Consider the following 27,237-nt stretch of genomic DNA (forward strand, 5'->3'; position numbering starts at 1 on the left):
AGTCTCTTAATCTGTCTTCATTCCTTGTCATTCTTTTCTCTTTATTCTCTTCTGTGGCAGTGAATTCCACCATTCTGTCTTCCAGGTCACTTATCCGTTCTTCTGCCTCAGTTATTCTGCTCTTGATTCCTTCTAGTGTAATTTTCATTTCAGTCATTGTGTTGTTCATCTCTGTTTGTTTGTTCTTTAATTCCTCTAGGTGTTTGTTCTTTAATTCTTCTAGGTTTTTGTTAAACATTTCTTGCATCTGCTTGATCTTTGCCTCCATTCTTTTTCCAAGGTCCTGGATCATCTTCACTCTAATTATTCTGAATTCTTTTTCTGGAAGGTTGCCTACCTCCACTTCATTTAGTTGTTTTTCTGGGGGTTTATCTTGTTCCTTCATCTGGTGCATAGTCCTCTGCCTTTTCATTTTGTCTATCTTTCTGCACATGTGGATTTTTCCCATAGGCTGCAGGATTGTAGTTCTTCTTGCTTCTGCTGTCTGCCCTCTGGTGGATCAGGCTATCTAGGAGGCTTCTCTAAGCTTCATGGTGGAAAGGACTTTTGGTGGGTAGAATTGGGTGTTGTTCTGGTGGCAGAGCTCAGTAAAACTTTAACCTGTCTGTCTGCTGATGTGTGGGGCTGAGTTCCCTCCCTGTTGGTTGTTTGGCCTGAGGTGACCCAGCCTTGGAGCCTACAGGCCCTTTGGTGGGGCTAATGGTAGACTCTGTGCGGGCTCACACCAAGCAGTACTTCCCAGAACTTCTGCTGCCAGTGTCCTTGTCCCCATGGTGAGCCACAGCCACCCCCCACCTCTGCAGGAGACCCTCCAACACTATCAGGTAGGTCTGGTTTAGTCTCCTATGGGGTCACTGCTCCTTCCCCTTGGGTACTGATACACCCACGACTTTGTGTGTTCCCTCCAATAGTGGAGTCTCTGTTTCCTCCAGACCTGTTGAAGTCCTGCAGTCAAATCCTGCTAGACTTCAAAGTTTGATTCTCTGGGAATTCCTCCTCCCATTGCCAGACCTCCAGTCTGGGAAGCCTGTTGTGGGGTTCAAATCTTCAGTTGGTGGACTTCTGTGGTATAATTGTTTTCCACTTTGTGAGTCACCCATGCAGCGGTTATGGGATTTGATTTTATTGTGATTGCCCCCTTCCTACTATGTCATTGCAGCTTCTCCTTTCTTTGGATGTGAGGTATCTTTCTTGGTGAGTTCCAGTGTCTTCCTGTTGTTGATTGTTCAGCAGTTAGTTGTGATTCTGCTGCTCTCGCAAGAGGGAGTGAGCGCAGGTCCTTCTACTCCACCATCTTGAACCAATCTCTGGAGAGCTTGCTGGGGTCAGTATTCCTTTTGGTTTTATTTTTAGACAGTATGTATTTTTGAGGACATCTATGCAATAATATGCATTTTTCAAGTTTTCTCTTACTTTCAGCCTTTTCTGGAGGAAGGGCTAATTATGATTCTGCATTGTTGGTTATTACTTAATCATACAGGCTGCAATACAACAATGATATGAGATGACTACATTGATTTTTGTTTCATTGCCTTCCTAGTCTTTTGATCAGGCAAATGCAGAGCTTTGAAAGCCTCTTTTTTTATGGTGAGCCAAGATCACATGCATGTTCCCAGGAGAAGTGGATTTACTGAGGAGGGAATATTAACTCCTTCAGAGAAGGAGGCACCATTTGGTAAATTGTTCTATCCAGGGCTCTAAATGATATCCAGAAAGAGGTCATTTCTCTCACATGGGTGAGCACTTTGTTTTCTGAGACAGTCTTCCCCACCTGACTATAGTTGGATCATTGTGGTTACTTTTCTGTTGAAGGTAAGATTTTGGAAGTTAATTGGCTGGATAGGATGGGAAAGTCATATGAGCTTTGCTAATTTTCCAGCATAATGGGATTCTTTTTTTTTTTCTTTATTTCCAGGTGCTTCTCATTTTAATTTTATCTTCCAAAGACAGTCACTTGTATGATTTGGGTTTCCTTCTTTAAGAGATCATTTAACTGAAGTAGGCTGCAGGGTGGCAGTTGCTAGGACACCCTGAATCCCAATTCCCCATTTCCAGGGGGCATTTCAATTCAGAATAACAGTTACATGTTGCTCCTTGTCTACTTCCTAGATACTTTCAGATAGTTTTCAGTTTAAAATGCCTTGTGTCAGATAAGAGATCAGAAGAAAATATAGATAAGTAAAACAGTGTTTTAGAAAGCAGAAAAATACATTTTTTTGCATACCATTTTTTTTTTTTTGAAAACAAAGTTTACATATTTCTCTGTGGAGAGAGGATTTTTTTTTTTTTTTTGCTAGTAGGGGGAACTTTTTATATTCCTGGAATAAAGGAGAAAATACAAAACAAATAGGAGAAATAAGCACCTTATTATTCTGGAAAATCAACTGTACTTTTTAACTTGATTTATATAAAGAAAATAAGCCAACATTTAAAGGGCAAAAGCATATGCTATTTAAGTTGACTGAATTCTCAAAATAACTCTCAATGGACAAACACAGAAAAATAAAATAAATTTTACAATTTCAAAGATCCATTTTTACAGATTCTTATGGCTTTTCTTTTTGACAAGTTTATGTTTCTGGTTAGGTTTATAACAATAACTTCCTTTTGCATAGCATTTTATGATTTCCTCTGGGAAGTTCTCTGTCATAGCACTTGATACTTTAAATTGAAATAATCTACTTTTGTGGATCGCTGCTTCAGCTTGAATATAAGCTCCATGAAGATGGGGACTGACTTCATCTTTGTATTTCCAGTGCCCAGCACAGGGTCTGGAATGGAATAGACCTTGAAAGTGTTGCCACAATGACTTTGTGATTTATATTACTTAAAAACTTTGGGAGTTTGCCTTTACTTATATATTCATTTAACAGATATTTACTTAATACCTAGTTTCAGCTGGACACTGTGACAGGTGTTGGGGATACAACAAAAAGAAACAGAAAAATATTCCGGAGCTTACATTCTTGCCAGAGGGGGCAGAAATAATCCTTATAGTAAATAAGTAATTCTTATGGTATGCTTAAACGTGTTGAGTGCTATAGGAAAATTAGGGCAGGTGACAGGAATCAGAAATGTGGGGAAAGTTTGCAATATTTATGGTGGTCAGATTGGTCTCATTGAAGAGGTGAGATTTGAGCAACAACTTGAAGAATGTTGAGGAGTCACCCATGTGGAGATGTGGAGAAAGAGAATTTTAGGAAGACATAGTAACCTTTGCAAATCCCATAAAGTTGAGGTGTGCCTGAATTATAAGAGAAATAGCAAGAAGGCCAAGTTGTGTGAGAATAGGAGGAGGTGAAATCAGACAGGTGAAAGGGAAATAGATCATATAGGATCTTTAAAAAGCATTTTGTTTTACTCTGAATGAAATGCTAAACCTCTTGAGGGTTTTGAACAAGGTGCAACATGATCTCTCATGTTTTGGAAAGATTACTTTGGTGATTTTGTTGAGAATAGAATATAGCAGGGCAAACAAGTAGACTAGTTAGGAATAGTCCAGTTGGGAGAAGATAGTGGCTTGGATCAAGGTGATATCTGTGGAGGTAGTGAGTAGTAGTTGGATTCTAGATCTATTTGAAAGGATTCCTTTCTTTTTGTATGCTGGAACATCCTTTTAATCATTATATAAGTATGGCCTTCCTCTTACAGATTATGCTGTTTTAAATTGAATGACTGAAGAGATACTGGTATCTTTACCATAGATATGAATAACAACTAACCCTTGTCTTTTAAAAATATTTTTATTGGAGTATAGTTGGTTTACAATGTTGTGTTAGTTTCAGGAGTGCAGCAAATTGAATCAGTTATACATATACATATATTCACTCTTATTTAGATTCTTTTCCCATATAGGCCATTACAGAGTATTGAGTAGAGAGTTCCCTGTGCTATACAGTAGGTCCGTATTAGTTACCTATTCTATATATAGTAGTGTGTATGTGTCAATCCCAATCTCCCAGTTTGTCCCCCCCTCTCCCCCCAGTAGCTATAAGTTTGTTTTCTACATCTGTGACTCTCTCTCTGTTTTGTAAATAAGTTCATTTTTTTTAAGATTCCACATATAAGCAGTATTATATGATATTTGTCTTACTGTGTCTGACTTACTTCACTCAGTATGACAATCTCTAGGTCCATACATGTTGCTGCAAATGGCATTATTTTGTTCTTTTTTATGGCTGAGTAATATTCCATTGTACATATGTACCACATCTGCTTTACCCATTCCTCTGTTGATGGACATTTAGGTTGCTTCCATGTCCTGGCTATTGTAAATAGTGCTGCAGTGAACATAGGGGTGCATGTATCTTTTCAAATTATGGTTTTCTCTGGGTATATGCCCAGTAGAGGGATTATTGGATAATGTGGTAGCTCTGGTTTTAGGTTTTTTTTTTTTTTTTTTTTTTGCGGTACGCGGGCCTTTCAATGCTGTGGCCTCTCCTGCTGCGGAGCACAGGCTCCAGATGCGCAGGCTCAGCGGCCATGGCTTACGGGCCCAGCTGTGCCGTGGCATGTGGGATCTTCCTGGACCGGGGCACGAACCCACATCCCCCACATTGGCAGGTGGACTCTCAACCACTGTGCCACCAGGGAAGCCCTGTTTTTAGTGTTTTAAGGAACCTCCATACTGTTCTCCATAGTGGCTGTACCAATTTACATTCCCACCAACAGTGTAGGAGGGTTCCCTTTTCTCCACACTGTATCCACCATTTACTGTTTGTAGATTTTTTGATGATGGCCATTCTGACTGGTGTGAGATGATACCTCATTGTAGTTTTGATTTGCATTTCTCTAATAATTAGCTATGTTGAGCATCTTTTCTTGTGCTTTTTGGCCATCTGTATGCCTTCTTTGGAGAAATGTCTATTTAGATCTTACCCCCATTTTTTGATTAAGTTGTTGTGGTTTTTTTCGATATTGAGCTGCATGAGCAGTTTTGGAGATTAATCCCTTGTCGGTTGCTTTGTTTGCAAATATTTTCTCCCAGTCTGAGGGTTGTCTTTTCATTTTGTTTGTGGTTTACTTTGCTGTGCAAAAGCTTTTAAGTTTAACTAGGTCCCATTTGTTTATTTTACTCTAGGAGGTGGCTCAAAAAACATCTTACTGTGATTTATGTCAGAGAGTGTTCTTCCTGTGTTTTTCTTTAACAGTTTTATAGTATCTGCCTTTAAGATTAATAATCCATTTGCAGTTAATTTTTGTGTATGGTGTTAGGAAGTGTTCTAATTTCATTCTTTTACATGTAGCTGTCCAGCTTTCCCAGAACCACTTATTGAAGGGACTGTCTTTTCCCATTGTATATTCTTGCCTCTTTTGTCATAGTGACCACAAGTGCGAGAGTTTATCTCTGGGCTTTCTATCCTATTCCATTGATCTATCTTTCTGTTTTTGTGCCAGCACCATAGTGTTTTGATGACTGTAGCTTTGTAGTATAGTCTGAAGTTAGGGAGCCTGATTCCTCCAGCTCTGTTTTTCTTTCTCAAGATTGCTTTGGCTATTCGTGGTCTTTTGTGTTTCCAAGAAAATTGTAAAATTTTTTGTTCTACTTCTGTAAAAATGCCATTGGAAGTTAGGTAGGAATTGCATTGAATCTGTAGATTGCTTTGGTTAGTGTAGTCATTTTGACAATATTGATTCTTCCAATCCAAGAGCATGGTATACGTCTCCATCTGTTTGTGTCATCTTTGATTTCTTTTATCAGTGTCTTATAGTTTTATGACTATAAATCTTTTGCCTGCTTAGGTAAGTTTATTCCTATGTATTTTTTTCTTTCTGATGCAGTGGTAAATGGAATTGTTTTCTTAATTTCCCTTTCTGATCTTTCAGTGTTAGTGTATAGGAATGCAAGAAATTTCTGTGTATTAATTTTGTTTCCTGAAACTTTACCAAATTAGTTGATGAGCTCTAGTAAATTTTTGGTAGTGTATTTAGGATTTTCTATGTATAGTATCATGTCATCTGCAAACAGTAACAGTTTTACTTCTTCTTTTCCAGTTTGGATTCCTTTTATTTCTTTTTCTTCTCTTATTGCTGTGGCTAGGACTCTCCAAACTCTGTTGAATAAAAGTGGCAAGAGAAGATATCCTTGTCTTGTTTGTGGTCTTCAAGGAAATGCTTTCAGTTTTTCACCATTGAGAATGATATTCGCTATGGGTTTGTCGTATGTGGCCATTATTACATTGAGGTGGATTCCCTCTTTGCACACTTTCTGGTGAGTTTTATCATAAATCTGTGTTGAATTTTGTCAGAAGTTTTTTCTGCATCTATTGAGATGATCATATGGTTTTTATTCTTCAGATTGTTAATGTGGTGTATCACATTGATTTATTTGCATGTATTGAAGAATCCTTGCATCCCTGAGATAAATCCCACTTGATTACAGTGTTTGATCTTTTTAATGGGTTGTTGGATTCTGTTTGCTAGTATTTCGTTGAGGGATTTTGTGTCTACGTTCATCAGTGATATTGGCCTGTAATTTTCTTTTCTTTTTTTTTTTGTGATATCTTTGTCTAGTTTTGGGATCAGGGTGATGGTGGCCTTGTTAAATGAGCTTGGGAGTGTTGCTTCCTCTGCAGTTTTTTGGTAGAGCTTCAGAAGTATAGATGTTAACTCTTCTCTAAATGTTTGATAGAATTCTCCTGTGAAGCCATCTGGTCCTGGACTTTTGTTTGTTGGAAGATTTTAAATCACAGTTTCAATTTCAGTACTTGTTGGTCTGTCCATATTTTCTATATTTTCTTAGTTCTGTCTTGGAAGGTTGTACCTTTCTAAGAATTTGTCCATTTCTTCTATGTTGTCCATTTTATTGGCATATAGTTGCTTGTGGTAGTCTCTTATGATCCTGAAAGGATTCCTTGATAGATTAGTTATTCAGTATGAAATTAAGACTCAAGGATGACTCCAATAATTTTGGCCTCAAGCACTGACTAGGTATATACATGATCTCATTTAATCTTTATATGAATAGTATGAATAAAATCTTTTTTATCTCCTTTTGACAGACAAGAAAACTGAGGTCTAGAGCATACTGGAGATTTGCCCGAAGCCTTAAAATTACTAAGTGGCAGAGCTATGATTCAAGTTTATGTCTGTCAACCTTAGGATTATGATCTTTTCAATACATAAGAACAGAATAGGGCTTCCCTGGTGGTGCAGTGGTTGAGAGTCCGCCTGCCGATGCAGGGGACATGGGTTCGTGCCCTGTTCTGGGAGGATCCCACATGCTGTGGAGCGGCTGGGCCCGCGAGCCATGGCCACTGAGCCTGTGCGTCCAGAGCCTGTGCTCCGCAATTGGAGAGGCCATAATAGTGAGAGACCCGCGTACCACAAAAAAAAAAAAAAAAAAAAAATGAACAGAATAGACAGTCTTCCCTAAAATTTGTACCGGTGGCTTTATACCACTTTTTGCATTTAAAATTTCCACATCTTTCTTGATGCAATGCCATTATCCTTAAATAAAAATTTAATATAAAAAGTAGTTAGAGGCAAGATATATTCCAGGAGTGCCTGGAGGAAACAAATGCAAAACTTCAAAAACCCAGAAGGATCATGCCCTCCCAGAAGGATCTTACAGATATTCTTACAGATAAAGCTCCAATGTAGGTGAGTTTAAAAACAAAAATTTTAAAACACACTAGGAAACAATGTAGTGGATGGAAGATAGGAATCTCAACAAATACTAGGATTAAACTCCAAGGACTTCCAAAGAGGAGGTATAAGCACATTTGTTTAAAATGATTAAAGCCATAAAGGGAAGAATCATAAACTAAAGAGAACATATCATAAAAAGAGATTATACTTGTTTATAAAAGAACCAAATAGAACATCTGAAAGTGAAATATATATAATCATTGACATTAAAAACTCTGAAGTTGGGTTAAATATCTAATTAGATACCACTGAAGAGAGATTAATGAAGTAGAAGCCAGAACTGATGAGCACAGAGAGGCATAGAGATGAAATATATAGAAGACAAGTTGTCATATTAAGATGAGGAATTCCAGAAGAAAATCTCATAGAAGCAATATTCAAAATAATGACTTACGAAAGACATGAATCTTTCATATTGTAAGTACAACTCCTGAAAAATAAGTAAAAATATATCCTTGAAATCTTTCTCCCCAATATGTTACAGTGAAATTGCAGAATACTATAGATAGAGAGAAGTTCTTCAAAACAACTAGGGAGAAAGATACAATATTTTAAGAGGAGTGATTGTTCTGAGGTTCTTGAATTTTAAGAATAGGAAGGTAGAATTATTTAAATTTATACTTTATATCAGGTATTGATCTTTGTATATTCTGGATACGAGTTCTTTGTGGAGGTGGCAAATATCTTCTCCCAGTCTGTGGCTTCTCTTTTCATATCTTAATGGTGTCTTTCAAAAAACAAAAGTATCTTTTAATCCAATTTATCATTTTTTTCTTTAATATTTTATGTTTTTGGTGTTCTATATAAGAAATTTTTACTAATCAAAGACCACAAAATTTTTCTCCTGTTTTCTTCTACAAGTTTTATAATTTTAGGTTTTACATTTAGATCTATGATCCATTTTGAGTTAATTTTTATATATGATTTTAAGTAAGAGTTGATACTTATTTTCAGCACCATTTTTTGAAAAGACTTTCATTTCCTCATTGAATTGCCTTGCAACTCAATTGCTCATATATGTGTAGGTCTATTTCTGGACTCTATAATCTGTCCCATTGATCTATGTATCTATCTTTTTGAAATAGCAAGCTGTCTTGATTACTGTAACTTTTTAGCAGTTTTTGCTCTTTTTTCTGTATTAAATTGCTTTGATTATACTAGGTTCTTTGAATTTTCTAATACAACTAGAGTAATTAGTCAATTTCTACAAAAAGACTTCTGGGATTTGAATGTCATTGTATTGAATTTATATACATCAATTTGTGAGAAATGCCATCTTAACAAATTTTAGTCTTTCATCCATGAACATATGCCATATATTTCCACTTATTTAGGTATTCTTCAAATTCTTTCAGCAATATTTTGTAATTTTTAGTGTAGAAGACCTGGACATCTGTGGTTAATTTCTAGGTGTTTGTGGTTGTAGTGTTACTGTGAATGGGATTCTCAAATTTTTATTTTCCATTTGCCTGCTGTTAGTACAATTGTTTGCTGCTGGTACAACTGATTTTGTATTTATATTCACTTTGTATCCTGTGACCTTGCTAAATTTGTTTCTAAGTTCAAGTAGTTGTTTTGTAGATTTTCTGAGATTTTCTGTGTAAACGTTATCTTCTGTAAGTAAGGACACTTTTATTTCTTCTTTTGTAGTTTTTATGCCTTTCGTTTTTCTTGCATTATTGCAACAGTTTGGTGCTTCATAATGATGTTGAATAGACGTAGTGAAAGTGGACATCCTTTTCTTATTCTTGATCTCAAGGAGAAGCAATAAAATCTTACACCATTAAGTGTGCTATTAGCTATAAGTGTTTTTTTTTTTTAATTGCATGTCACTTATCAGTTTCAGGACATTTCCAACTATTCTTAGTTTGAGAAAAGTTGTTTTTTAATATGAATGCATGTTAGATTTTGTCAAATGTTTTTTTCTGTATCTATTGAAATAACAATTGGTTATTCTCCTTTTCATTGTTGAAAGGGTGAATTACATTGCTTGATTTTCAAATGTTAAAACAACCTTGCATTCTTTGTTTATTTAACACTTTTTGTTAAATTTATCCTAAGTATTTTATGTTTTGTGATCCTATTATAAATGGACTTGTTTTTTAAATCTCATTTTGAGCTTATTCAATGCTTCTGCATAGATATACATTTAATTTTTGTATGACTTGTATCCTACACTGTTGCTGAAATAATTTTTTAGCTTAAATTGTTTTTTGTATGTGCATTCCTTAGGATTTTCTATATAAAAGATTGTATCATTAGCAAGTAGATATAATTTTACTTCTCATTTTCGAATGTGAATCCTTTTTTTTTTTCTTTTTCTTGCCTACTTGCCCTTGCTAGAATATCTACTACAATGTTGAACAGAAATGGTGAGAGCAAACATGCTTATCCTACCCCAGATCTTAGGGTGAAAAACTTTCAGCCTTGCACCATTAACAGTGGTAATTAGTTGTGGGATTTTTAAAAATTCCTTTCTGTTCATTTGTCTTCCAGTGTTTTTTTCTCATGAAAAGTATCAAATTTTGTGAAGTGCTTTTTCTGCATCTATTGAGATGATCATGTGATTTTTGTCCTTTATTCTAGTAATGTGGTATATTGCACTAATTGATTTTCATATCTTGAACCAACATTTGAATTTCATTGAATTTCAACATTAAATCCCACTTGTGGTTTACAGTCATTTTTGTATATTGCTGGATTTGGTTTGCTAGTATTTCATTGAGGATTTGGGGGTCAATATTCATAAAGGGTATTGATGTGTAGTTTTTATGTGATGTCTTTGATTTTAGTATCAAGACCATCCTGGCCTCAAGGAATGAGTTTGGAAGTGTTCTCTCTTCTTCATTTTTGGGGAAGAGCTTGTTAAGGATTGGTGTTAACTTTCCTTTAAAAGTTTAGTAGAATTTACCAGTGAAGACATCTGCACTTGGATATTTCCTGGTGATAAGTTTTTTGATTATTTTATCAGTATTTTTGTTTAGGTCTATACAGATATTAGTGTTTCTTCTTTAGTCAGTTTTGTTTGTGTCTTCCCAGAATTTTCCTCATATCGTCTAGGTTATCTAATTTGTTAGCATACAATTGGTCATAGTATATCCTCTATTTAATTCCTGATTTTATGCATTTACTGTCCTCTTTTTTTCTTAGACAATATAAAGATTCGTCTATTTTATTGATCACATAAAACAATTTTTGGTTTTATTGATTTTCTCTACTGTTTTTCTATTATTTGTTTACTTCCATCCTTTATTATTTCCTTTATTCTGCCTTCTTTGGGTTTAGTTTGCTTTATTTTTAAGCTTCAAAAGGTGAAATATAAGCAGATTACATTATTTCTTTAAGATGTTTCTTTCTTTAATATAAGCATATCCAGCTATATATTTCTGCATAAGTACTGCTTTCTATGCATCCTTAGCTTTTGATAGATAGTAGCTTTGTTTACATTCATGCTAAGGTATTTTATAAATTCCTTTCTGATTTCCTCTTTCACCCTCTTGGTTATTTAGGAAAGTGTTGTTTAATTTCTACATGTTTTTGAATTCCTTAAATTGCCTTCTGTTATTGATTTCTAATTTCCTTCTATTTTGTTTGGAGAGAATACTTTCCATGATTTCCTTCATGTTAAATTTATTGAGACTTGTTTTATGCTCTACGTTTTAGTCTTTTCTGAAAAATATACCTGTAAACGTGAGGAGAATGTATATTTTACTGTTGAGTAGAATGTTCTATATATCTAGCTGTTTTAATGTTGCTCAATTCTTATATTTCCTTGTTGATATTCTAGTTGTTCTAGTTGTTTCTATACATTATATAAAGTTGGATATTGAAGTTTTCAGCTATTATTGTTGTCTTGTGTATTTGTCCCTTTAATTCTGACTGTTTCTGTGTTATTTGTTTTGGGACACTCTTGTTAGGTGTATTTATATTTGTAATTGCTATATCTTCTTAATGAATTGCCCTTTCTACATTATAAAATACCCTTCTTTGTGTGTACTAATAATTTTTGTCTTAAAGTCAATTTTTCTGATATTAGTATATATAGGCATTCCAGCTCAGTTTTGCTTTGTTTGGTATATTATTTTCCTTCCTTCTACTTTCAACCTATTTGTGTGTTTGTATCTCAAATACATCTCTTGTAGACAGCATATGGTTGGCTCACTAAAAAAAAAAATTCATTCTGACATATACTGCCTTTTAATTGGAGTGTTTAATCCACTTACATTTATTGTAATTACTGATAAGCTAAGATCATTTTGCTATTGCCTTTAAGTGGTTTATGCCTCCCTCCCTATTTATTCCTCCATAACTGCCTTCTATTGTGTTAGATAAGTATTATCTAGTGTACTGTTTAATTCCCTTCTTACTGATTTTACTGTATTTTAATTTTTCTTTTCTTTTCTTTTTTTTTACATCTTTATTGGAGTATAATTGCTTTACAATGGTGTGTTAGTTTCTGCTTTATAACAAAGTGAATCAGCCGTACTTATACATATGTTCCCATATCTCTAATTTTTCTTTTCTTAATGGTTGTCCTAGGGATTGCAATGAATATAATTTAATTGATAGCAGTCTAGTTTGAATTAATTTCAACTTAATTTCAATAATATACATATATATTTATTGTCCTACAAATTACATCTGAATACATTACATACACTGCATGCAGATTTATAATTACTGCTTTGTGTGGTTGTCTTCTATATGTAGGAGAAAAAAATATCTACAAAGATAAAATATGTTTATACTGTCTTTGTTTTTTGTGTGTGGTACACGGGCCTCTCACTGCTGTGGCCTCTCCTGCTGCGGAGCACAGGCTCTGGATGTGCAGGCTCAGCGGCCATGGCTCACAGGCCCAGCCGCTCCGCGGCATGTGGGATCTTCCCAGGCTGGGACACGAACCTGTGTCCCCTGCATCGGCAGGCGGACCCTCAACCACTGCACCACCAGGGAAGCCCTATATACTGTTTTTTATATTTACCTATCTAGTTACATTTACTGGTGCTCTTTATTTCTTCATGTGGATTTCAGTTATTTTCTAATGTTCTTTCATTTCTACTAGAAGGACATGCTTTAGTTTTTCTTGTAGGGCAGGTATGATTATCTGCTAATGTCTTAATGTCTCTTCATTTTTGAAGAGTATTTCTGCTGCCTATCAAATATTTGCTTTCAGCACTTTGAATATGTTATCCCTCTGCTTTCTGACTTCCATGTTTCTGATGAGAACTCAGCTGTTAATCTTACTGAGGATTCCTTGAACATAATGAGTTGCTATGATGTTTGTTGCTGTGTTCAAGAGTTTTTTGGTCTTTGACTTTTGACAGTTTGATTATGTCTAAATATGGATCACTCCTTTTTCATAGGTGGAAGAAGGAAAAATTAAAAATTATTTTAATTTCGGATTTTTTTTGTCTTTTGGATCTGGCTTTTTATTCCAATCTAGCAATGTCTGCTTTTCACTGGAATGTTTATTTATATATTTGTTCTATTTTAGTGTAATTATTGTTATGTTATACTTAAATGAAATATCTTGGTATTCATTTTCTTACTGCCTCTTCTGTTTCTTGTTACTCTGTTGTTCTTTTACTGCCTTCATTTGGGTTAATAAAATTTTTGTTTAGTGTTATATATCTTCTGTATTGCATTCTTAGTAACATTATTTTATATTTACTTTAATGGTTTCTCTAGAACTAAAAATATGCAGTTATAACTTACCAAATTCTTAAAAATTTTTTTGTTAAAAATTTGTTTAGAGTACTTTTAGGTCACAGCAAAATTGAGAGGAATGTACAGAGCTTTCTCAAATAATGCAGTCCCCACACATGCATAGGCTCCCCCATTATCAATGTCCCCCACCAGAGTGGTATATCTGTTACAATTGATGAACCACTTGACACATCATAATCAACCCAAAGTCCATTAGGGTTCACCGTTAGTATTGCACTTTCTATTGGTTTGTATAAATATGTAATTACAAGTATTCATCATTGTAGTCATACAGACAATTTTCACTGCCCTAAAAATCCTCTACTGCCTATTAATCTCTCCATCCCCTAACATTTGATCTTGTTATTATCTCCATACTTTACCTTTTCTCAGAGTGTCATATGTTTGGAATCACACAGTATGTATGTAGCATTTTCATATTGGCTTCTTTTGATTATTAACATGCATTTAATTTTCTTCTGTGTCTTTCCATAGCTTGATAACTCATCAAGCTATTTCACAGTCAATATTTTCCCATTTCACCCTTAACACTTCACACTGTGTACTTTGTAATTACTACCTTTTTTTAACTCAAAACTTATTCTTTCTACATTCTACTAACCTCGCATCAGTTTACTTCTATTTACCCATCCCAATTCTTGCTGCTGTTGTTGTCATATATTTTCCTTCTACATACTTTGCAAACCTCCCTTAAGATGTCATTAAAAAGAAACTTTAGTTAGTAGCCTTTAAGAAACTTTTGAGACAAAAATAGTTTATCATATTTACATGCTTATTCACTATTTTAGTGTTGTTTATATGTTTTTATAGATATGAATCCCATCTAATATATTTTTGCATCTTTTAGCTTTTCATGTAGTGAAGATCTGGCAATAAATTCTGTCAACTTTAATTTATTTATCTGGGAATGTTTTATTTTACCTTTTTTTTTTTTTTTATTTGCGGTACACGGGCCTCTCACTGTTGTGGCCTCTCCCATTGCAGAGCACAGGCTCCGGACGTGCAGGCTCAGCGGCCATGGCTCACGGGCCCAGCCGCTCCACGGCATGTGGGATCTTCCCGGACCGGGGCACGAACCCGTGTCCCCTGCATCAGCAGGGGAACTCTCAACCACTGCGCCACCAGGGAAGCCCATATTTTACCCTTATTTTTTAGGATATTTTATTGAATATTGAATTATGGGTTGCAAGTTTTGTTCTTTCATCACTTTAGAAATGTCATTTACTCTCCTCCATTATTTTTGAAAAGAAGTCAATGGACATTCTTATTGTTGTCCTTCTGTATGTATTATGGCTTTTTTTCTGGTTGCTTTCAAGCTTTTTTATTTATATGTATTTTTTATCAGTTTGACGATTATGTGCCTAGGTTGAGGTATTTTTTTCTTTTCTTTCTTGCTTTTTTAGTTTTGGGGCATTTGCTGCTTTAATAGATGGCTTGTTCCTCTCTTTTTTTACAATAAATTTATTTATTTTATTTTTATTTTTGGCTGTTTTGGGTCTTCGTTGCTGTGGGCGGGCTTTCTCTAGTTTTGGCGAGTGGGGGCTACTCCTCGTTGTGGTGCGTGGGCTTCTCATTGCAGTGGCTTCTCTTATTGTGGAGCATGGACTCTAGGCCCGCGGGCTTCAGTAGTTGTGGCACGCAGGCTCAGTAGTTGTGGCTCGTGGGCTCTAGAGTGCAGGCTCAGTAGTTGAGGCGCATGGTATTAGTTGCTCCATGGCATGTGGGATCTTCCCGGGCCAGGGCTCGAACCGGTGTCCCCTGCATGGGCAGGCAGATTCTTAACCACTGTGCCACCAGGGAAGCCCTGTTCCTCTCTTTAATTACAAAAGAATGAGACCCAAATAAAAAAACTCCTACATTTTCAATAAATGAAAATATACAAAACTCAATATTTATTCATATTTACTAGAGGTACAAAGTATAATTACTATCAGAAAATTTTAAAATTAAAATTTGTATTTATCTCTCCCCTTACTAATGAATATTCTAACTAAGCTGAGCATGTAATCCCACAAGCACTAGATATGGGTGGATTTTCTGATAATAAAATGTTTACACATCATGAGGAACAAAGAAGTTCACTATGAGTGAACTTCTTTTCCCTTCTCCTTCTAAGGACTTTAATTTCTCATGATTGCCTCCATATTGGGTAGCTGTGGCACCATGGAAGACTCAATAATTATCGCTGTTTCTTGGTTTTTTTCAAAAATATTTTTATTTGGGCTGCATCAGATCTTAGTTGTGGCATGTGGGATTTTCGTTGCCACGTGTGGGATCTTTGTTGCAGTGTGGGGGATCTTTAGTTGTGGCATGCAGGAACTTTAATTGCAGCATGTGGGCTCTTAGTTATGGCATGCAGGATTTAGTTCCCCGAACCCAGGTTCCCTGCATTGGGAGCACAGAGTCTTAACTGCTGGACCAACATGGACGTCCCATGTATCTTGTAATACATACAGAGTTTTATCAAGAATCCCTGGAAAAGGGGACATTATGTTATACACTGTCAGGATAATTAAAAACAATACCAGTCATTTGCTTTTTAAACAAGAGAATCTGATTGAATTAAATGTGGATAAAACTCAGTGGACTATTTATTTACTGACCGCATTGCATGGCCTGTGGGATCTTAGTTCCCTGACCAGGGATTGAATCTGGGCCCACAGCAGTGAGAGTGCAGAGTCCTAACCACTGGACCACCAGGGAACTCCCTCAATGGACTCTTTAAATTGAACTTTAGTGATTTACTCATTTGTACAAGAACATCAAAATCCAAGGTCTTACATCATGATAAATTGTCTAGAAACTCATCTTACTATGAATGCATAAGACCCTGAAAATGTTGTCTTGTGATGTCTGAAGCATGTTCACAGATGATTTATGCCAGAACAGAGGCCATGAAGAACTCTGAAGGATAGTTATCAGCTGTTAAGTGTTCCAGTTTTTAGGTAAGTACACTTCTCCTTTAAATGCTGTACTTGCCAGCTAATATCATTCTTGTTTGAATAATCTTTTCTTCATCTTCCTTTTTCCTTTATGTTAAGGTGATTATCAACTTTATATAAGCACCCACAGATAACCATTCATTATTAGAACACTCATTATGTTTAGGCCACTCCCTGACAACATGTAGAGAAATCTTAATGCTTTCAATGAGATATTTCCAATATAAATTTTAAAGCAGATAATTTTTTTCCTACACAGGAAATTACCTAGTATCATCAACAGTCTGTAAGCTCTTAATATTATACGTCAACTAAACCTCAATTTAAAAAATTGAAACAAAACAAAACAGTATGTAGGTTCTTCTGAGTTTTCATTAAGAGATGAGTAAAGTCCCTTTACTCACCTGCTTTCTAAAAATGTCCTTGTGCATTTCAGCCTAGGTCTTGAGGTACACATTCTTTTGGGTCTCCTCAATCCTATTCTCATATTTTGAATCTGGTAACAGAAAATGAAACAGGAAAATTATTTTATTTTATTTTTTGGCCCTGCAGCACGGCTTGTAGGATCTTAGTTTCCTGACCAGGGATCGAACACAGGCCCACAGCAGTGAAAACGTGGAGTCCTAATGATTGGACCGCCAGGGAATTCCCAGGAACTTTTTAAAAAAAACTGATTTAATCTTTGGCCTAAGAACTCCAATGCTCAAGTAATGAAATGGAGAATATCCATTTATATACTAACTCACACATTCCTTGTTATTTTTTCTTTTTATTTATCCTGTATGAGGTTTTCTGAGATTCTAAGATATCTAATTCATTATATTTTTTATTACATTTGGGAAATTTTTGGCTTATTCTGGGGCTCTGTTTATTTTTCTTCCATTTCTTTTTTGTGTTCTTCAGATTATATTACTTTAAAATTGATCCATCTTCAAATTCACTGACTCTTTTCTGTCTCTAATTTGGTGTTAAGCCCATCAAGTTAGTTTTTCATTTTAGTTATTGTACTTTTTAGTTAAAGAATGTTTATTTGATCTTCTAAAAAAGTTTTCATTTTTTTGATGAAATTTCCTATCCGTTCACACATGAAAATTATAATTTTCTTTAATTCCTATAACATGTTTTCTTTTTGTTCTTTGAGTATAACAGCCAATTTAAAATGTCTTTGTCTGCTAAATAGTACATCTGAATCTCACTGTGGATTTGTATTAATTGCTTCTCTCCACTCCTTTGATTAAGGATTAAAATTAATTAATTAGCTAATTAATTAATTAAAGTATCTAGTAACTTTAGATTGTGATACCTTTTAGAGAATGGATTCTGTTATCCTCTTCTGAAGCAAATTGGTGTTTATTATAGAAGTCAGTTCAATTATTGATCATTTCAAGGCTGATTACCTTAAACTTCTGTAGGCATGGTTTTAAATTTTATTGAGATAGATTTGTCAGACGCCCTAGGTATTTCCGAACTACTCTAACTTGGGTCCAAGCTTTCTCACACATGAAGGTTTTATCAGAGCTTGGTTTTCAGGGAAATTATAGAATAGTTCTATCTTTAGGACATGGTTCTTATTTCTAAGGTATGTCCCTTCTGGTATCTCAATTGACTATTATGTATGAGGTGTTAGAAGTTCTTCCACTTTAGCTGTACTGGGCTCCCAACACCGTCTTACCCAGCATTGCTTCATCTCTAGTACAGTTAGTCCCCTACATACAAACCTTCAAGCTGTGACCTTTCAAAGTTGTGAGCATGCGTTCACATGTCCAATCATGTAAGTTAGTTCATGTGTCTAGTGTACGTGTCACATGCTTGCATCCTCTACAAGTGGTTGTGCTTTTGTGTACTTTACAGTACTGTGTAGAGTACAGTAGTACAGTATCTTTACTTCAAGTCCAGGGTGTCTGGAAGCAAGCATAAAAGTAGCAGTGATGTAGCTGGTACCGGTAAGAAGCACCAAATGGTAACGATGGAAACAAAAGTGAAACTTATTGAGAGAGTAGAGCAAAGCAAAAAGATTATAGACGTTGCTCATTCTTGTAACATGAATCATTCAACCATCGGCACAATTCTAAAGAACAAGGACAAGATTATGGAACATGTGAAGTCTGCTGTGCTGCTGATGTCAGCAATAATATTGAGGAAGCATAGAAAAGTGATGGAAGAGATGGAGAAACTTCTCAGTGTGTGAATGCAGGATCAGCATCAGCATCGGGTCCCACTCAGCTTAATGCTGATTCAAGAGAAAGCTAAAAGCCTTTATGAAGACTTGAAGAAGAAACACGGTAAAGAATCAGAGGGCGCATTTTTCAGTGCCAGCCATGGCTGGTTTCATTGGTTCAAGGTTAGTGCTAACCTTCACAATGTAAAAGTAAGTGGCAAGGCAGCGAGTGCAGATATGGTAGCTGCCCAGGAATTTCCTGAAATGCTTCGAGAAATTATTGATGAAGGAACGCATTTACCCGAGCAGGTTTTTAATGTGGATGAGACAGGACTGTACTGGAAGAGGATGTGAGACTGAAGCTACATCAGTAAGGAGGAAAATTTGATGCCAGGCTATAAAGCAGCAAAGAATAGGCTAACTCTTTTGTTTGGTGGCAATGCTTCTGGTGATATGAAGCTAAAACCTCTCTTAGTTTATCTTTCAGAGAACCCAAGAGCCCTTAAAAACATAGCCAAAGGCTCTCTTCCTGTTGTGTGGAAGAGTAACCCCAAAGCCTGGGTTACACAGGCCATTTTCCAGGACTGGTTTTTCCACCACTTTCTCCCAGAGGTACAGAAATATTGCTTGGAGTAGGACATCCCATTCAACATTCTTTTGCTGCTTGACAATGCTCTGGGCCAGCCCCCATTCATGGATGACTTTCATCCCAATGTCAAAGTAGTGCATTTGCCACCGAATACGACGTCACTCCAACCTATGGACCAGGGAGTTATAGCGACTTTCAAGAAATGTTATTTACGTCACACTTTTTGTCAGGCAGTAAAGGCAAGTGATGAATCTGGAACAACCTTGCAACAATTTTGGAAGGACTATAACATCTACAAGGCCATGAAAAACATTGACTTTGCTTGGTGTGAGGTTACGGCTGTCACCATGAATGGGGTTTGGAAAAACCTTTGCCCGCAGGTTGTTCATGATTTTTGTGGACTTGAGAAGGTGGATAAGGAGTCCAAAGAGGTCTTCAGCAACTTAGTGACCCTCAGCAAGAAGCTGGAGCTAGATCTTCAAGAGGACGACTTCATTAAACTCCTTGCTGTGCAACACGAGGAGTTTACTAGTGAAGACTTGATGGAATTGGAGGCCCAGAGAAAGGACCAAGAGAGACAAGAGGAAGAAGTAACTGAAGAACTGAAGAGATTCGTGACTCAGGAAATGGTAAGGGGATTTTCTTTATTTAAGGGGGCACTGTTAGTTTTTGAGGCACAGGACCCAAACCTAGAATGGTACAGGAAGGTTGCACCAGCCGTTCAGAATGCAATCCAATGCTACCATGTCATCTATGATGAGAAAAAAAGAGCTGCTATCCAGATATCACTGGATCATTTTTTGAAGAGAGTAGATAGAATTGAATCCAGCGAGGAACCAGAACCTGTGCCATCAATGTCAGGTGTGAGTGAAATTGCAGCTTGCCCTCCGTCTCCTATTGCTGAAATCCTTCAGCTCTACCATCTCCCACCTCCTCCCTCTCCTCCAGTCAGTAACTCTCCTTGCCTGTTTCACTCGATGCCAGCCCCGGAGTGCAAGCTGTTGTACTGTACTACTGTACTTTTCAAGGTACTGTATTCTAAGACTAAAAATGTTTTCTTTGTTTTTGGTGTTTGTTTATTTATGCATTATTTGTGTGAAAAGTATTATAAACTTATTACAGTACAGTACTGTATAGCCAATTGTATTAGTTGGATACCTAGGCTAACTTTGTTGGACTTACAAACAAATTGGACTTACGAATGCGCTCTTGGAATGTAAGTCATTCATATGTAGGGAACTTACTGTATCTCTGATTTTCTTTCAACACTGAAGTAAGTTCTCTTTGATAAATCTAATGTAGTTTCACCCTGTGCATGTGCTGTCTAGCCCTCAGCCACAGACTTACAAGAAATGATCCTAGAGTTTTCTGGGTTACCCCCTCACTACCACCATCTTGTATAGTTTTCTCCTTTCTAATGCCCTACTCTCAGATTTCAGCTGCTTAAACAGCTTCAAATTTTATTTCTGTACACACAGCTCACGGGACCTCTTTAGTGTGGTTGGTGTCTGGTTTCCTGACATAGTTGGGAAGTCTTTCCGTGGTGGAGAGTCAGTCCTATTGTGGGAGCTCATCTTGTGAGTGTCTCTTCTCTCATGGATCGCTGTATCATGTTGTCTGTTTCCTAATGTCTGAAAACAGTTGTTTAATATATTTTCCCAGCTTTAAAATTCTTGACAGTGGGGCTAATCTCTTTATAGTTACTTCAACATGTCTGAGCCAGAAGTAGAGATGTTGCTTTTCTATCAAATACTTTTTCTGCTTTTGAGACGATCACCTATTTGTTCTTTATTTTGTTAATGTGTTGTTTGGATTGATGATCCTTAAATGTTATTTTGTAATAATTCCAACTTTTCATGATCTGTCATCTATTGATGATTGGACTAAATTAGCTAGTATTTTCTTTAGTATTTTACATCTAGGTTTGTGAAACAGATTTATCTATATGTTTCCTTTTTTTGTAATAATCTTGTCATGTTTTCTTATAATATTGTCCTGGCTTCATAAAATGAATTGGGAAATGTTTCCTTTTTTCCTCTGGAAGAATGTGCTTGAGATTAACTCTTTCTTATAAATTTATAGGTGTTCAGAAGTGAAACCGTTAGGACTGGAATTCTTTTTGTGGGAACATTTAAAATTAAGGATCTGGTCCATTTAGTAGTTATTGAATAATTCACATTTTATATTGCTTCATATTTTAGTTTCAATAAACTGTGTTTTTATAAGAAATTATACATTTCATCTATTTTTCAAGTGTATTGACATACATAGTTTACAATATGTTTGTTGCCTTTTTTTTCTTCTTGTCTGATTGTAAAGGACATGTAATACTAGTCTCTCTTAATTTTTGATATTATTATATGTGTATTCTTACTCTTTATTTTTTCTGTATGAGCTTGCTGGAGTCTGTTCATATTAAAAGTCTTTTTCAAAAAAACTATCTCTTCATGTTTTAAATTTTCTGCAGAGTACATTTAAAAATTTATATGATTTTCTCCTCTTACCTGTCTTATTTCCTTCCACTTTTTTTGTTTGAAAGTATCACTCTTCTTTCTTTTTAAATGGGATTCTCTACATTGTTCTCTCCTTTTTTTAAATTAATTTTTTGTTGGAGTATAGTTGCTTTACAATTTTGTGTTAGTTTCTACTGTACATCAAAGTGAATCAGGTATATGTATACATATATCCCCTCTTTTTTAGATTTCCGTCCCATTTAGGTCACCACAGAGCATTGAGTAGAGTTTCCTGTGCTATACAGTAGGTTCTCATTAGTTATCTATTTTATACATAGTATCAGTAGTGTATATATGTCAATCCCAATCTCCCAATTCATCCCATCCCCCAGCCTTTCCCCTTTGGTATCCATACGTTTGATCACTACGTCTCTGTCTCTACTTCTGCTTTGCATATAAGATCATCTATACCATCTTTCTAGATTCCACATATATGCGTTAATGTACGATATTTGTTTATATCTTTCTGACTTACTTCACTCTGTATGACAGTCTCTAGGTCCATCCACGTCTCTGCATATTACCAGTTTTGTTCCTTTTATGGCTGAGTAATATTCCATTGTATATATGTACCACATCTTCTGTATCCATTCCTCTGTTGATGGACATTTAGATTGCTTCCATGTCCTGACTATTATAAATAGTGCTACAATGAACGTTGGGGTGCATGTGTCTTCTTGAATTATGTTTTTCTCTGGGTATATGCCCAGGAGTGGGATTGCTGGGTCATATGGTAGTTCTGTTTTTAGTTTATTAAGGAACATCCAAACTGTTCTCCATAGTGGTTGTTTCAATATATATTCCCACTTTTTAGCTTCTTATAATAGGAGCTTAGATAATTGATTTTCAGAGTACATTTTATATTATGTGTAAATCAATGAAAATCAATCTATGTGTATTTTTACGTATATATTTCCATCTTAGAATTGATTTAGCTACATCCCAAAAATTTTGATTGACGTATATTGATTATGATTTAGTTTAAAATACTATCACTGGGATAAGAGAACATATGCAATATAGTATAAATTCCTTTGAAATTTGTTGAGACTTCCTTCATGGATCAACATATGATCAATTTTGTGAATGTATCATGTTCTTTTGAAAAGGATATATATTCTGTAGTTCTACAAATGAAAAGTGTTCTGTAATTAGAACTAGATATCCTTTTAAATCACATTTCCAAATTGTCTAAATCCTTTCTGAATATTATCTTGGTTTTTCTGTTTGTGGTATTGGTATGTTAAAATTTCTCACTATATTTCTAAATTTGTCTCTATCTTCTTTTATTTTGTCAAATTTTACTTATATATTTTGAAGATCTATTGTTAGTTGTATATACTTTCAAGATTTTTGTATCTTGTTGATGGACTTACCTTTTTTGCATCATGAAATATCTCTGTTCATTTCTAGTAACATTTCTTGATTTAAAGCCTACCTTGTCTAAGATAAATATAGCTACATTAGCTTTTTTTTTGATAGTGCTTTCCTGTTAAAACTTTTTCATTAAATTAATAAGTGTTGTACCCTCTACAACATAGGGCTCAGTAAATATTTTTGGCTGATGATAGTTGAAAGGACCATTTATTTTCAGTCTTTCTGTGCTCTTAAATGTAAATTTTGTCTTTATAAGCAATATATATAGTTGTTTTTTTATCCAGAGTATTTTTATCTCTGTTTGTAATATTTAGTCCATTTATATTTAACACATTTATTGATATATTTTGTTTAAAATCTACATATAATTTTTTTTTTGTATTTGTCCTGTATTTTAAATTCTTATTTGCTTTTTTTTCTTTCCTTTCATATAAGTGGAAGGGAACCAGATGATATAGAGGCATGGTCAGCTTATTTCAATAGCTGTTTTCAGAACATCATAAATTGGCACTTTGTTGAAATATTATTGGTAATACAAGGAAAGCATTTTTATGCATACACATAGAGAGAATACTCCTTATAGGAATGGTGAAGAAGGCCAACAGAATAGTTACAGAAGACCAAAGACCAGATGCTTATTATTATTTGGAACTGTAAACTTAGTGAAAGCAAAGACCTTCTTGTTTGACTTACTATCTGTTCTATTGTATAGTACATAGTATAGTACTTTTTGAATGAATAACTGATTGAATGGCTGAAGAAATGAATTGGCTGTAGGTATGGTATATTCCAAAGTGTAACACAATGGAGTCAGAAGTCTTTGTTTCGGGCTTCCCTGGTGGCGCAGTGGTTGAGAGTCCACCTGCTGATGCAGGGGACACGGGTTCGTGCCCCGGTCTGGGAGGATCCCACATGCCACGGAGCGGCTGCACCTGTGAGCCATGGCCGCTGAGCCTGCGCGTCCAGAGCCTGTGCTCCGCAACGGGAGAGGCCACAACAGTGAGAGGCCTGCGTACCGCAAAAAAAAAAAAAAAAAAGAAGTCTTTGTTTCAAGGTCTCGCCGTGGTGCTTTAAAGCATGAACTTAAGCAAGCACTAAACATTCCTGAGTCTCAGTTTACTCATTATGGGGTCATGGTGAGGCTTTAGTAATATAAAGGATCTGAAATAATTTTGAAACTGTAAATTTTAAGACACATATGGTGCATTATTATTAGACACAATATATAGCAACAATTTTAAGACATGTTATTATTAGTCAGAATCCATTTATAGTGGTCCAGAATTAAAAACAAAATAAAAATCTTCTTCCCTTTGAATGTTGAAATGTACATTAATTTTTCAACCATGAACTTTTAGAAGTCAAGAAAATAGTGGCTTTTTTCACTTTTTGTTGTTTTAAGGAGAGTAAGTTTTTATTAAGGATTATAACTTATATTGTACCTTCAGTGTGTATTATCTTTGTATTCTTCCAACCAGCTTTTTTAGTAGAAGCTGTTGTCTAGTGGCTAGAGACATATTGTTTGAATTCAAATTCCAGCTGACTCATACTTGCTTACATGCTGTATAGCTTTGGATAAGTTATTTTATATCTTCGTCCCTTGTTTTTTTCATATGTAAAATGAGGATAGTAATGGTTTCTACCACGTGGGTGTTGTTGTGAGAATTAAATAGGTTAGTATACCTAGCATTTGGGACAGTATGTGGCATGTAGAAATGCTCAGAAAATGTTAATTTTCTATTGAAAATTCGTGTTAATATCAGTTATATACTAGTTAAAATTAATGTTCATATTAATTAACCTAGAGATAAATATTCATATTTCTATTTATACGATTCTTACTTTATAGTTGAAAAAGCAGAGGTTGATAGAGGTTAAGTGAATTTTCCAAGGTCACTCAGTAAGTGACAGAGATAAAACTTGAGTCTAGATCTTCTGATTTCAAGTTTAGTGCTCTCATGCAATAAGTGTTTTGCCCTCTACAACAGAAGCTTAGTAAATATTTTTGGAGGATAATATTTGAAAGGACTATTTCATTGAAGAATCTCCTTGGAAATTCTGAAGACAATTGAAACTAGAAAAATTAAAAGTTTTTTGTCCTGATTAGCTCTTATTTGTATTTTCCCATCAATGCATTTTTAAAAATATTTATGTACTTAACTTGAGGTAACTGATCGTTTTGGTTCTGGAGGGAGGAATAAGTTTGGTTTCTCCACCCACATTTTAATGAGAGCAGACAAAAATCACCCTAAGGTTAATTGATTTGGTTTTGAAGGAAGGGTTCTCTTATTGTCTTGGATCACTGCCTGATCAATCCTAGAGTCAGGCAGCCAAAGAATGTTACAGTTGAAAGGAACCTTAGAAGTTAGGTAACTCAATATTCTCATTTTGCAGATGAGGCCCTGAGAGTTCTCATCTGCAAAATGAGAATATTGCAGAGTATTGCAGAATATTACAGTAATGAGGCCATTGTTGCACAGTGAGTCAACTGAGCTCGAATTCAGGTCTGATGATTCCCAGGCTAGTACTGCATCTACTACAACTGTTGCTCAGAAAAACAAGTGACATGCCAGTAGAACTAGTAAAAGAAATAATTAAAAACTTTGGTGGATATAAGGTTAAAGTTTAATTCTGAGTGTTCTTTTGGAGAAAGATAGGCTAGAGCTCATTTTTGGGGGATGACTTATGGAATTATTTAAAAAAAATTTTTTTAATTGAAGTATAGTTGATTTACAGTGTTCTGTTAATTTCTGCTGTACAGCAGAGTGACTCAGTTATATACATATATACATTCTTTTTTATATTCTTTTCCATTATGGTTTATCCCAGGATATTGAATATAGTTCCCTGTGCTATACAGAAGGACCTTACTGTTAAAAGTAGGATGTTGCTGTGCTCTTCAAGTGCAATACTATACTGACTTCTCAATCAATTGCTTTGTTGTTTTCTATAGTTGTGTTTACTCTTCTTTAGTTGTTGATTATCTGGTTTGGGAATTCACAAGACTCTTAGCTTTTGTTTTTATCGCATCCCACTGTTAACATTTTGGGCAATTTACCACTCATTAGAATATCAGGCAGAGAGAGGAGAGACAAAGAATGCGACTCACATCTAAGTTAATACATTTTTGATATGCCTGTTCTGTTGGTGGAGGAAATGGAAATTAATTTCATGGTTGTTTGCGACTTTACCATTATTACTGCTATGTAGCAACTACTCCTAATTTTTGTTTAAAACTTACTCTGCTTTATATATTCTTTAACATGTTCTGATAGAAGTTCGGAAATACACCAAACACAGTACAAACTGCATAGCCGTGTTGTGAGAATTAAACAAGATCAAATATATTAGAGGTAATTTGTATACCATAATGCTTAATACAAAATACATGAGGTATTATCATCTTTGTTTTTCTAACTAGGAAACTGAAGTTTGGTTGTGATTCTTACTTGGTTTACGGGGGCTTGCCACATGCTCTATACAGCATCTCGATCTGTCAAAGATACTTGTAGCACAAATAGATCTGCTAGGTCATAAAGATAGGAAGAGTTGCTTATACCACAGCCTAGACTAGCTGAAAACCTCCTCTTTCTGGACTACATTCAGAGTTGGCAGCCCTGCAGATTGTGAAAAATGAACCTATAAGTACTGAATGATGACAAATGTCATTGTCAGAGCTCATAATATTTAAATGTATATATCATTGAGCTTCATGAACTTCTATTAAAACCCAGCTCTCTTAATTTTTATTAACAGGTAACCTTGGACGGGTGGACCAGGTCTCTGAGTTTGAGTATGATTTATTCATTAGGCCGGATACCTGTAATCCACGCTTCCGAGTCTGGTTCAACTTTACTGTTGAGAACGTGAAAGAATCACAGGTGAGAGAAATAGTGGATACCTTCAGTGTGGTTTTGGTAGGAAGATTATGCTTTTGTGTTATTTTAGTAATATCAAAATAATGACCATATTAGGAATATATTCTTGTATATGTGTGTAGTGATATCATTTTATTTTAAGAGATAGACAGTAGCAGGTATAATATGCTAACTTTTGCTATACGGTGATTATGAAAAAAACAAATAGATTATCTGAGAACTCAAAGTGTTCTTTACCGATGGAAGCATTAGTGTTATGTGCTAGGCTTCCTTGGGGGACACTATAAGGAACCATTGCAAGTGACTTGCTATTATGTTTATTATAGAGTGCTGTTCTGTATGTTATTTTTTCACAGGACTCAGTTTCAGAAAAAGCTTTTCTTCTCCTATATAACAAGGTGTT

The 27,237-nt window shown here is 35.3% G+C and overlaps 1 protein-coding gene and 1 non-coding gene across 2 annotated transcripts in view; one reads left to right on the plus strand and one right to left on the minus strand.

Moving 5' to 3' along the window:
• Positions 1 to 27,237, plus strand: part of AGBL4 (ATP/GTP binding protein like 4) — a 1,273,876-nt gene that overhangs the window by 88,962 nt on the left and 1,157,677 nt on the right. Inside the window, exon 3 of the mRNA XM_029227007.1 lies at positions 26,713 to 26,837. Coding sequence (XP_029082840.1) covers positions 26,713 to 26,837 — 125 coding nt within the window. The remainder of the gene's footprint in view (positions 1 to 26,712; positions 26,838 to 27,237) is intronic.
• TRNAE-CUC lies at positions 16,008 to 16,080 on the minus strand. The gene has a single exon. It is a non-coding gene; the product is annotated as a tRNA-Glu (tRNA).

This window comes from Monodon monoceros, unplaced genomic scaffold, assembly GCF_005190385.1.
Source record: "Monodon monoceros isolate NGI ecotype Baffin Bay Population unplaced genomic scaffold, NGI_Narwhal_1 Super_Scaffold_18, whole genome shotgun sequence".
In the NCBI taxonomy this organism is placed as follows: domain Eukaryota; kingdom Metazoa; phylum Chordata; class Mammalia; order Artiodactyla; family Monodontidae; genus Monodon; species Monodon monoceros.